This window comes from Cyprinus carpio, chromosome A19 (genome assembly GCF_018340385.1).
Source record: "Cyprinus carpio isolate SPL01 chromosome A19, ASM1834038v1, whole genome shotgun sequence".
In the NCBI taxonomy this organism is placed as follows: domain Eukaryota; kingdom Metazoa; phylum Chordata; class Actinopteri; order Cypriniformes; family Cyprinidae; genus Cyprinus; species Cyprinus carpio.
The window spans coordinates 9,444,873-9,457,700 of NC_056590.1; the positions used below are offsets into that span (position 1 = coordinate 9,444,873).

Here is a 12,828-nt window from a genome sequence, read left to right on the forward strand (position 1 = left end):
AGCTAATGATCTGAAGGCAATTAAAGCTCATTAAAGTCCTTTGAAACACGTGTATGATTTGTAAACGTTAAGAACTGTTGGAACAGCCATAAAGCAGGGATCAACGAGTTTATCCTATTTTAATAAGATATTTAGCTGGTTTATTCAAGCAGTGAAACACTGAACTTGTTTTTTCAGTTTGAAGCAGACTTGATTTCTGCATTATTGTAGCATTATGTTGCAGAATAAATGTTCAGTACAAACTCATTTCTCATTTTATAAGAGAATATTCAATGGTCCATCGGTTTTAAAACACTAGAAAAAATTATAGAGCATGTAAGCATGTTCATGTGGCGTTTAAGGTGTTGTACAGCTCACCGTTGATTGTGATGTTGCCTGCGGTGCGAGGAACTCCAACCAGAGTAACCGGATAGAGACCAGACTCCGCTGGCAAAGACAGGGCGGCAGGAAGAGACTCAAAATCTACACCTGATGTCAACAGGCCCTGATGAACACAATAACACAGAATATACAGTACAGTGGTCAATACATAGTGCTCAGTATATAATCATTTGTTTCATATATAAGGCCAGGGTGAATGCTCTGCTTTTGAGTTCCATGTAAGAAAGGACGTAAGGATGAGTTTATTATTTTCAGTTCAATACCAATAAATAAAACAATTTCATAAACAATAATGATGATGATAATAAATATACTTTTAAAATAAATAAAATACATAAATATAAAAATAAATTAAATAAACAGATATAAAGTAAATAAATAAATGGACAATTTTAAAAATTGTTTAAAAAATAAAAAATAAAATTAAAAGTTAACTAATTCATAAAAATGAATAAGGATTAAAAAATGTACCAATAAATAAATACATTTAAAAATAAACACATTTAAATAAATTAATTAAAAATAAACAAAATGTAAAGTAAATAAAAAAAAAAAAAAAATTTCTGTTGATTTAAGGTGTTTTCTCACCAATGGAGAAAAAATGCAATTAAAAATAGATTAAATGTAAAACATATGCAGCCACTGACAGCTTTTTTTTAAGGACAGGATAACATTGACATGTGCACATGAATGTTATTAAAAGATAAAACACACGTGCTCAAAACAAATTATTCAATGTCCTCCAAGCAAAAAGGTGGTGATTAACATAAACGGCATGTGACTTTTTTACAAGCCAGCACTTCAGTTAATGCATAAAAAAGCATATATTTACCAGATACGGCAAAATAGCAAAAGTAAAATACAATAATAATAAAAACCTAGTAGCAAATATTTTGTTTTTTATTTTAGTTTTCCAATTTCAGCTTCCCAATTCAGGCTTTTTTCAGGCATAAACTGTTATATAAATGTATGGTCTTTTATGCTAGATTTTGTCTTAGTGTGTGTCAACAATAACAAGAAGAGAATAAAGAGATGCCGAAACAAAGCAGAATAAAAAGACAGGAATAGACCAATAAAAAAACAATTGGTGACGGACCAATGGTTTGAGATTTTTGGGCTTTCTTTCTCTTCTTCTTTTTTTTTTTTTATAACAAACATCACATAATCAATCATCCAAAAATCCATCTGATATGGAGGAGATAAAATCACTCCCAGCATGCTCTCCCCATTACCCATGGAGAAAACTGCTCTTGTTCACAGCACTACTGGGAAAGGAAACAGTGTTAGCAGAATCGCAGCGGCAGATGAGAGCGAGAGACATGGACAGATTGAAAAAGACATGCTTACACCTTCGTTGTGGAGGTGAGGGCCGATTATTACCATGCCATGAGAAGTCGAGCTGCTCTCCACGGAGAGTTTTCCCGCTTTCTATTCATACTCGAGACATCATTCAGACTCCAACAAACGTGCTTTATGGGATTTTTATCATATTAGCCTGAATGAAACCATTAAACTCTGAACTCAACAGGAAAGAATAGAGAATTTCCATTTCTCCTGATATTCGATCTGCTCAATGTCCAATGTCTCTGTGACATGAAACTTATATCTATTCAAAGAGAACATAACATAGGGCTTTAAAGTCAAGCAATTGGAATTCCATTTCACATGTAACATATTTAGGAGTAAAAAAAAGTATATATATTTATATATTTATATTTATATATATATATATATATATGTGTGTGTGTGTGTGTGTGTGTGTGTGTGTGTGTGTGTGTGTTGTGTGTGTGCGTGTGTGTAATAAAATAAAAATACATGAATTTACAATTAAACATTTACATACACAAATATAGATTTCTAAGTAATCTTCTATATATAGTAAAATAATAGTAAATACAAAAAATTGTCCATGTAAATCAAAAATAAAAATGGCAAAATTATAATTTATAAACTAATTTAAAAAATGCATAATATTTACATAATATTTCAATATTATTAAATATCTCAAATATATTAAGGTTTCTGTAAAGTGGATGTTATAAGGAAGGTGGTTTACAATTACGCTCAATATTCTTTACTAAATGATTCAATGAACCATGATTTATTTTTTTTTTTGGTTTTGATTTGATTTGTTTTTTTTGGTTTTTTTTTATTTTTTTCTAAAACATCAAGACTCAAGTGTAACTTAAATAAAAAAAAATGCACAATGTAGTGAAATATCAACAAAACATTTATACATTCAGTAGCTCAAGCTGTTTTTTTTTGAATAAGAACAGAATGAATAATACATTAAATTCATACAGTAATTAGTATTTTAAAACTGTATAATTTATATGTTTTTCATTTCTACATATCTACTAAAATACAAGAAATAAAACAAATGTTGAATAAAATTATATATAATATATATTACATTGATGAAACAAACGAATCAATTAGTGAATTGATCAACACAAAACAGTATTTTAAAAAGCTCTTTATGTTCTACTACTTGACAGATATGACTGAAATATTGAATGTTCTGAGAAATCATTTAAGTTGCTAAATATAAAATAATAATAATAATAATGATAAAAAAATAAAAATACAAAATAAATGAAAAAAAGTAGTACTTGGCTTTGCTGACATGTTTTTGGATGGGGATGTTTTGCAGAGATGGTGTGTGGCTGAAGATATAACGGCCCTCTAATCCAGTGCCTGTCAATAATCAAGTCTGACTGAAGTTAGTAAAACATCTGAAATCACTTACAGCAGTTTTTATCAACTCCACTGTCGAGAGAGAAAGTAGAAACATAACCTCAAAGATCTTTCTCATTCAAACCCTGAAGAGTTGAGCAGCTTTGTAATAAAGACACATAGTAAAGCAATTCAGGATGTATTATTTTATGTATTCAAAGCTTAATTAGCCATTGGCTACAATGACATGTTCAGCTCTGAAGGCTAGTTGTAAGGGTTTCAGTATTGTATAAGCCGTATTTTTGAAATAACTCATTTGCATTTCCTTCTTGAAAAGGTTAATTAGCTAGACAGCTAATGCTAATGATCTGGGCTGCTTTTCCCGATAACGTTGTCTCTAAGCGAGCTACGAAGACTCTGAAGGTACACCTTAACTAGGGGTATACCTTTCCTAGGTGTGTTCCCTGAACTATACCTTAGGATGTGGCTTAAGGTAAACCTTCTTATGTGCGACGTTAGCAGGTGCTGTCCATGGCGGTGGTGCTGAATTGGTTAATATCGATGGCCCGTGAATCGATTGTTCACTACAGGAGCTCTTTCACTGCGTTAAAGAGTGGGTAAAGTATTGAGAAAGTGATGTTTATTATAAAAAAGCACTTTAGAAATAAGAAATTGCATTTATCGGGGCTCACTGCATTTATATAATAATCCAAATTTCAAACTAAATGCTACCTTGGATATCATATATATATATGTGTGTGTGTGTGTGTGTGTGTGTGTGTGTGTGTGTGTGTGTGTGTGTGTGTGTGTGTGTACAGTATATATGTATGTATAATTTTGCAAGTTCGAACCTGCAACATCACAGCCAAAAGTATTCTGCCTTAACCAGCTACATTAACTGGATGTTTGGATTCGCTTGCTTTTGAAAGGGTAATTTCTATTATCATGTTTATATATATTATGGAGGCCTGGTTGAGCACTGATGGGGTTGGAGATAGGGATAAGTGTCCCGTCCACAAGGCCAATTACTCACGGGACACCCGCAATGGCATGGAAGCCTTGATGTGCCTCCATCACTTTCTGCCTGGCTAAAGGCATATAGGCTGTATAATCGGTGGCGTGATGGAGCAGGATGTTTGTAACTGAATGAACGCACCGCCACACCAAGGTCTTATTCAGCCCATATCCATCACCAACCACCTCCAGAAAACTCCCCACGGCATAAAAACGGAGAGCCGCCAGCAGCTGAATTTCGGGGCTTAGGGGTAAGCTCCGTAGATTTTGTCTTGACATAGTTGGACCAACAAGTTATAAAAGCTGCTGAATTTGCTCCTGTGGCAGGCAAATTTTTGTAGAATTGTATCTTTTGACATGGTAGCTATTCTGACAGTATTACGAAAAATTATTATGAAAGTGCACATAGCCTACACTAACTGTCTCTGTGGACGCAGCCATCTTTGATTTAGGACAACTATTCGCTGTCTCGCTGCCATAGTTTGACCAGACTCCCCATCATATTAATTCCCTCTAAATAGACTCCTAATTATGTGCTGGCTAATTGTTTGTTAGTCGATGTGCCTGTGTATATTATAACGGAAAAAAAACAACCATCAGTATAATGACAGTTTTATTCTTTGCATAAAAACACTTCAATTAATTGAACACTAATTGTGCATTGTTGGGTGTATTTTAGAAATTTTGATTTTTAATATTTTTTTTTTTGTGTTTTTTTTTTTGACAGAGTTTTAAATGTGTGTAGGATTTTTTGCAGTGTTGGTGGCCACTAGCGGCGTGAACTGTGAATAGCAATAAGGTATAGCTAAGAGTGGTCCAGACTAACCTTACGAACAAATGACTTACAGAAGGTATACACAACTAAGAACATTTCGGGAAACAAATATTAATGTAAAGGTACAACTTAAGGTATAACTTACAAATGACGTAGCGTTAAGAAGGTTTCGGGAAACACAGTCCTGTTCTTTCCTTTTGTGGTCTAAGTGTCTAACGGGAGACTTTCATTGGCTGCTACAAAGACCCTCTGGAAATATTTTCTTTTTTTGTCTTTTTTCCCAGATCCGCCAGACAAAAATTATATAAGCCATTTTCAAATGCACTGTAACACAATCACAAGCACTCAATTACACCGAGAGTAAATGAAATTAATGCCTAGAAGATAAATATTTTCAAAGCAGTCTCATGAATTGACATTAGATATATATATTTAAGAGCCAGAGGACTCGAGATCGCGTGAGTAGTGAGAAGATTATTGCATGTGCTCATCCGAAGTGTGCAAACCATCGACTGTATAAGGTGCAAACCCATGCCTCAGAATGCATGCAAATATTAAGCTCTCGGAAGTATTGTGTTTGAATGGACAAATTCACACAAAAATTATGTCCAAATGCCCGTCTTGATAAGTATCCTATAGCAGACATAGCTGGCTGAACATACTGGATCAGTGCACTGGATCAGTGCTTTCTCTTAAAGTGACAGTCTTAATATTAATCGAACAGCAACAACAAAAAAATCACTCATTGCTCTTGATTGAATAGCTTTAATAACTTTATTAAAGATTCATCTTTAATTTATACAGTCAAATATGCAATGCTTTTTTACATTTTGCTGTTTTTACATTTTACATTATTTGATTACTTTATTCAATTTCTGTAGGCCTACCTAAAAACTAATGATGGTAGTACTTCATAAAAAATGTGAATATCTGTTTTTTTTTTTTTTGTATTTTTTCTTTTTTTTTGTTGTTTTTTTTGTTTGTTTGTTATATTCTTATTTTATAGTTTTATAGTTTTCCATAAACATAGCACATACCGAACCGTACCAAAATCCATGACTCTAAAACTGTGATACAAACCGAACCATGAAAAAGTTTAACCGTTCCACCCCTAATATATAAATATACAGTATATATATATATATATATATATATATATATATACACGCGCACACGTTTTATATTTAATTTAAAAATTAGGTTATTAAAAATCAGGTTATTACTGGCAGAGGAGTTATGCCGGGTATTATGCTGATACCATCTGGGGCAGATCTGTGCATGTCTGGAACATCACAACTCACCTATGCAATCATTTTTCATTTAACACAAATACACACACATCTACAGTTAAGTCTATCCCTGGTGAGAAAGGACAAAAAAGCCTTCTGTATTGGAGTTTAACCTCTAGCTGGAGAGCACACCTGTGCCCTGTGTCTGCGGGTGTGATGCTCTAATGGTTATGAATCGGAGCTGCTAACATAAAGACAGTAGATTCAGTCCAACAGTCACTATAATCACAGACCTTCTCCATCAGTATCCTACCCTTGCGGAAAAAACTTCACCCCTGAATTGCTCCTAAAAGACTGTCTCTACAGTTAGGTCCTTTGGGGAATACAAATATAGCTCTGTTCTAAAACTCAGTGAGCTGCCTACCAGTGTTTTAAGGCATCACAGAAATGCTCTGGATGTGAAATGTTAAGAATGTATGGCAGTGAGCTAAATAATTTAAAATAATATTTTTAAATTAATTTTCATAAAAATAACTGTAATAAAAAAATACAAAGTAAAACACAAAAATATGTATAAAAAATACACATAAAAAACAAATCAAATAAAAATAAAAAAGACAAATAAAATAAAATACATACAAGATAAAACAGAATCTACTTTACATTTTATAAAAATCTTAAGATAAAAAAAAAATTTAATAAAATGAAATAAAATTACTAAGGCACCTAAAGCACTAAAACTAAGGCACCTCAATAATACCTAAGAGAAAAAAAAAAAAAAAAAAAAAAAAAAAAAAAAAACTCAGATTATATATATAATCTGAGTTGCCTTAAAAGGTTTCTAAAATTCTAAGACACTTTGTTATTACCATAATTAAAATAACAAATCAAATCAAATCTGAGGCACCCCAATAATGCCAAACGAGAGAACTCAATCGATCAAATTAAATCTGAAAGAGAGAACGTGTCCAATGTGACCAGCCTCTCAGGAGGCAGCTGTCTAAGTAGAGAGCAGACAGCAAAGCATCACTAGAGGAGTCAGTGTATGATACACGATTACCTTGGTTTCTTAGGAGCGTCTCCACATGGCTGGATTCTGATAATTGGGTCTCATATGAGTGGCCCATTATAATGCCAAGAAGACACTGTAACCCCAAGCCATCTCTTCAGTGTGGTTCTGCCTCCATTCCACTATCATTATGGGCAGGTCATGGTGACCTTCTACAGCCCAAGTGGCCCTCAAGCCACCAATAAGGGGCAGCGTCTTATTTCAGCTGTCTGGGTCGAATTCTAAAGTGCAGTTAATATGTAAAGAGGAAAACACAAAAGATTACAATCCCATTGCTCAGCGCAGTGCCCAAATCACAAACAAACACAATGAAAACACCATGTCCACTAGGTGCAGTTTCCAGCACAATTTTTCTTTCCTCACTGAGAGCAAAATGCCATGTACTGTAAAGTGACAAAACCTCTATAAATTAAGCAATTAATTTTTTTAAAGAGATCTCCATGGTGCTCAATGCCACTTTTATATGCTTCAGATATAGTGATCATGTATAAAATCTATAATTCTCTTACATTCTCTTACACTCTTCCATACGAAGATGAAGATATGAGTGTGTATAATGGACTCCCTCTCTCTTTCTCTACCTTTTCCTCATGTTCAATTACAAAAAGTAAAAAATAAATAAATGAAATAAAATACGAATTTTGTTCTAAAATAAGTAAGCTGCCTACCAACATTTTAAGGCATCACAGGCATGCTCCGGATGTGAAATGTTGCAAAAATGTGTCAGTGCATTCAGTTGCATTTTTCCCTGATAGCAGTGATGAGAACTTAAAATGCTCCATCATTTTTGGCTGTACAGATAATAATTTGTATGACAGAAAAACATAATTTTTCAGTAAAACAAAATGAAACACAAAAATAAAAAAATCTAATTTAAAGTTATAAATAAAATAATTTTTGACATAATTAAAAACAAAATTAAAATTCTGAATACAAATTATATTAATTATTACTTAATTTTAGAATTTTATACATGCACGATAAAAATTATTTCATAAAAATAACTACAACCAAACAAAAAGAACTAAAAGAAAGATACAAAGAAAAGAAAATACAAAAAGAAAGATAAAAATGTAATTATAAATGAAAAATAAGATAATTAAAAAATATAAAATAAAAACAATATTAAATATTTTATAAAATTAAGAACAATAAAACAAAAACAATGAAAAATAGCGCACAACATATATTGTATATAAACATAAAATAAAATATTAAATACAAAAAGTAAAAAAACAAAATGATGAAATTATGAATAAAACTTCAATCTCATATATATATATTATAATATATATATATATATATATATATATATTATATATATATATATATATATATATATATATACACACACACACACACACACAAAAATAAAAATGATATAAAAAAAAACTACAATAAAACAAAAAACTATGAAAAATTAATACAAACAAAAACAAAATTCAAATTACAAATAAAATTATAATATTTCTTATTTCATTTTGTAATATCAAATCACTTACCATGTTCTCGACCCGTAGCTCAAATGGCATCGGATTATAGACCATTAACTGCACCTCACACACATCACCCTGCACCCACTGGAAATCTGCAACACACACACAAACACACACATCAGTGAAAAGCAGCACACTGTATAAATGCATAAAGAAAGAAAAGCATTCAGCTCTTAAACATAAGAAGATTCATTGATGTTGACAGGCCTGATCGATACGTTTGCATGCACCGCTCTATCAAATCACATCAAATTAAACAGCCAGCGGCAATTGTAAATATTTATTTTACTTGGGGGTACAAAAAGATGACCTCATATTACATTTACATTCATGCGTCTGGCAGATGCAAGATATGGAATCAAACCCATGACCTTGGTGTTTTTTTAGCACCATGGTTGCTACGAGTTAAGCAACAGGAACACTATATGACTCTTTTCAGCTGAATTTTGCTCTCTGTTTCTGAGTAAATCCTTCAGAGCTGGAAGCTAGTGGACTGGAGTTACTCTACTGAGCTTTTCCATTAATCCAGAGACAGAGTCTGATACCGATTAAACGTTTCCAAACAATGGCCCCTCGTTCCCTGGGGAGGAGATGTATTCACTGTATTATCTACAGTATGCTCGCAGATTTCATGCTCAAATTAACCAGAGCCCCGTCTCAGACTAATAATCATCCGCCGCTGAAGGCCATATGGAGTTTAGAACGCATGAATTATTTTCAAAGAATGAAAACCAACTGTATCTATTCTCGTCTGTCGCCTCTGAAATACGGTTACTGTTGACATTTCTCATAAATTCCACGAATCTGGAGTTCATTGTGTATTTCACACTAAAAAGAAACAATTAATCACATCCAAAATAAAAGTCTGTGTTTACATAATATATGTGTGTATACTGTGTATATATATATATATATATATATATATATATATCGATATATATATATATATATATATATATATATATATATATATATATATATATAGAACACACACATATATTATGTAAACACAGACTTTTATTCTGGATGTGATAAATCGTGATAAATCAATTTTACGTTTAATTTCTAACAAAAATAACTATAACAGATCAAATGAATGAACGAATAAAAAAATAAATAATAAAAAAATTAAACAGGAAAATAAATAAGAGTAAACATATAAAATATGGAAATAAAACAAATTAATGAATTACTAAAGTTCATAAAGGTAAGCTAATAAAAGTACATAAATAAAGTAAAATAAAATTAACCAGTAAATAAATGAGTAAATCAAGTAATAAAAAAGAAAAATATTAAACAAGCAAATAAAAGTAAACAAATAAATGTTTGTAAATAGAAAAGAAAACTAAAATAAATAATAAACAAGTGCATAAAAGTAAATGTAAGTTCAAGTTAATCAGAAAATAAAATAAAATAAAATAAATTAAATAAGAATAAATAAAATAGAAATATGTTAATTAAATGAGTACAAAAAAGTAAATAAATAACAGTAAATAAAAGAAAAAAGTAAACAAAAAATTAAATTAAAAATGAAAAAAAAAAAATTGTGTGTGTGTGAGAAGTAATGGCCACCCCTTTCCTCCCTTGAAAGAAACCATATTAGTTAAGGGCAAATGGTTTCAATTGTCTCCAAATCATCATGGATTTTCTCTTCCAAACACTGTATTTTTCAGGAATCTAATAATCTATAAGAAACTGGTACATAAATCCAGTGTGAAGGTACTGTTGGGCTACACTGAACTGACGCAGGGTAAACGCCAGGCTACACTCCTGAGGGAAATTAAAGTAGGGTTGAAAAAGGAGCCTCTTTATTATAGATGCTATGAAGCCCAGTGTGGGAGATGGTTTTCCATATGATGAATGCATCAGAAGACGGCACAGAGCTCTGAAATGAAGAGAAGGGGACAGGAAAGACCAGGCCAGGCCAATTAAATGCAATACCCCCCTTAAGGGAGAAGCCCATGAGGCAGTTTTAGCATTTCATTTGAGCTGGATGCCACACAAAGGCCCCGTGGCACTGCTGATGGAGAGCAGAGGCTCTGAGGATGAGTACCAAGCCAAAGCAATGAGACACAGACAAATCCACCTGTTGAGTCTGAAATCTGCCAGTTTAGGTCAACATGAAACAGCCATCTCAATTCTTTTGACCTCAGTATCACGGTTTGTTTTGGTTCATATTAATACTGTAGTTTGTTCAGACTAAGTGAAATCACCTGAAAAGGAAAACTTTTTGTTGGCTCAAGGGTTCAGTTAATCAACAGCAGGATAAATCATAAATATTTCCTTGAACTCAACAAAAAAATGTAAAATTATTAGATACATGAGATGGGGGTTTGTTACACTCTTTTATGCCACGTAGAGAGATGTGGATGAATATGAAAGAAAGAAATCCCTTCCAACTCAACCTTACTAGAGCTCTTCACAGAAGGACCTAAAGGAGACACTGACTTGAGGCTGTATGATACATCATACATGCCCCATCTATACATTAAAACGTTGAAATGGGTTGGAAGGGAGATGGAGGAGAGAAACAAACATATATAGGTATCAATAAAATATATATACAGGCACTTCTGTTTAAAAGTTTGGGGCCAACAAGTAAATTTTCCTTTAATTTTTTCATTTAAATCTTCTGGATGTCAAAGATGTTAATGTTTTTTTTTTTTATTTATTTTTTGTAATTTTGAGGAAAAACTCGATATATAAATGCATAATTGCAAGATATAAACATATAATTGTGAGATATAAACACAGAATTGGAATTGTGAGATATAAACAAAGAATTGCAAGATATAAACCTCAAATCTCAACTACGAAATAAAAAATTGCAATTAACTTTTTTCATTTTGTATTTTATTGCAGGGCCATAACCACCATAGACATCGAGGGGGACATGCACCCCCCCCCCCCCAATAATTAAAAATGGCCAAACTGTCCCCCCAATATTTGAAATTCTTGCACTTATCTGCTGCATTATGCAGAGCTTGTTGTTAGGATGACAAAAATCTTTAAAAGTTATATTTTCAGCCTGGTCCACCTCAGCAGGCTAACAGCACTCGTCAATGTCAAAATAATTGAGATGACCAATCAAATGAAAGTAGGTGGGGTTTACAGTTCACAGAACAGAGAGCGAATTCCAGCACGAAGCTTTTAACGTTGAAAAAGAGTGATGTAAAAAAGATGGAAGTTGCTAATCATTTAATATTAGTCAGCTGTTTTACGATAGAAATATGGCCATTTTGAGAGAGAGAGAGAGAGAGAGAGAGAGAGATAGAGAGAGGGGATGAAAGTTGTGTGTGTGAATTCCCTGCTGAAGATAAAAAGCTGCAATTCCCTTTTTAATTTTTTTCTGTGGTGCCAACAGGCTCCAATACTTATGCTCACCAAGGCTGCATTTATTTGATCAAAAATACAGTAAAACAGTAATATTGCGAAATATTATTACAATCTAAAAGTAATTATTTTCTATTATAGAACAGAATCTTCTGTATGTCAAAGATGTTTAACTGAGCTCTGCCGTTCAAAAGAGACCCACAAAGAACAATTAAAAGGAAAAGCCCTTGAGATAACCAACCAGTCATCAGTCCTGAAAGCGGTCAATGTTTTTATTCTAATCCAGATCTCTGTACAGATGAAACACAAGCACACACTGCATTAACGTCCCTCCACAGTGACTCACACACTCGTGTGGTGGCTGCTCTTGAAGATGACAGGAAACCCTGCTCAAGTGTAGCTGACTCACCTCTCCAAACGAAACCTCCGCAGAGATTCACCATCAATTCTGTATCGGTGCTGTTCTACATTAGTGAGGAGCGCTTCTGTATGACTCACATCAAGCTGAAATTCATGTTCTTCAAACTTCTGCAGCTACACAAAAGCAGAACTGTTTACTATTATGTAGCACTGAGTGTATGAATGCATGCTACAAGTGGAAGCATGCAAGTAAATATGGATTATTCTGAGTTAAGTTGTCATAAAAAAAAAGTCACATTTAAAAAAAAAATAGAGGGTCAAGTTGAGAGCACTGCATTGTGGGATACTGTACCTAGTGGAGTGTGCTATGCATACACTGTACGTCATATTTTGGAAAATTGTAGTATGGCATACAGAAAATACAGTACGCAAATTAAAACTACTTCCAAAAATAAGCGGCAATATGCTATTTCCCACATGCCCAAGGTCATGCAA

At 32.8% G+C, this 12,828-nt stretch overlaps 1 protein-coding gene across 5 annotated transcripts in view; it reads right to left on the minus strand.

The window, feature by feature from the left end:
• The window catches only part of LOC109085850 (trafficking protein particle complex subunit 9-like), a 201,821-nt gene that overhangs the window by 140,743 nt on the left and 48,250 nt on the right, over nucleotides 1–12,828 (minus strand). For all 5 annotated transcript variants that reach the window (XR_006162617.1, XM_042776264.1, XM_042776263.1 and 2 more), the window contains 2 exons: nucleotides 8,647–8,732; nucleotides 358–484 (listed from right to left, as the gene is read on the minus strand). Coding sequence is in view for 4 of the 5 variants with exons in the window: in XM_042776264.1 (XP_042632198.1) it covers nucleotides 358–484; nucleotides 8,647–8,732 (213 nt within the window). In the remaining variant the exon portion in view is untranslated. The remainder of the gene's footprint in view (nucleotides 1–357; nucleotides 485–8,646; nucleotides 8,733–12,828) is intronic.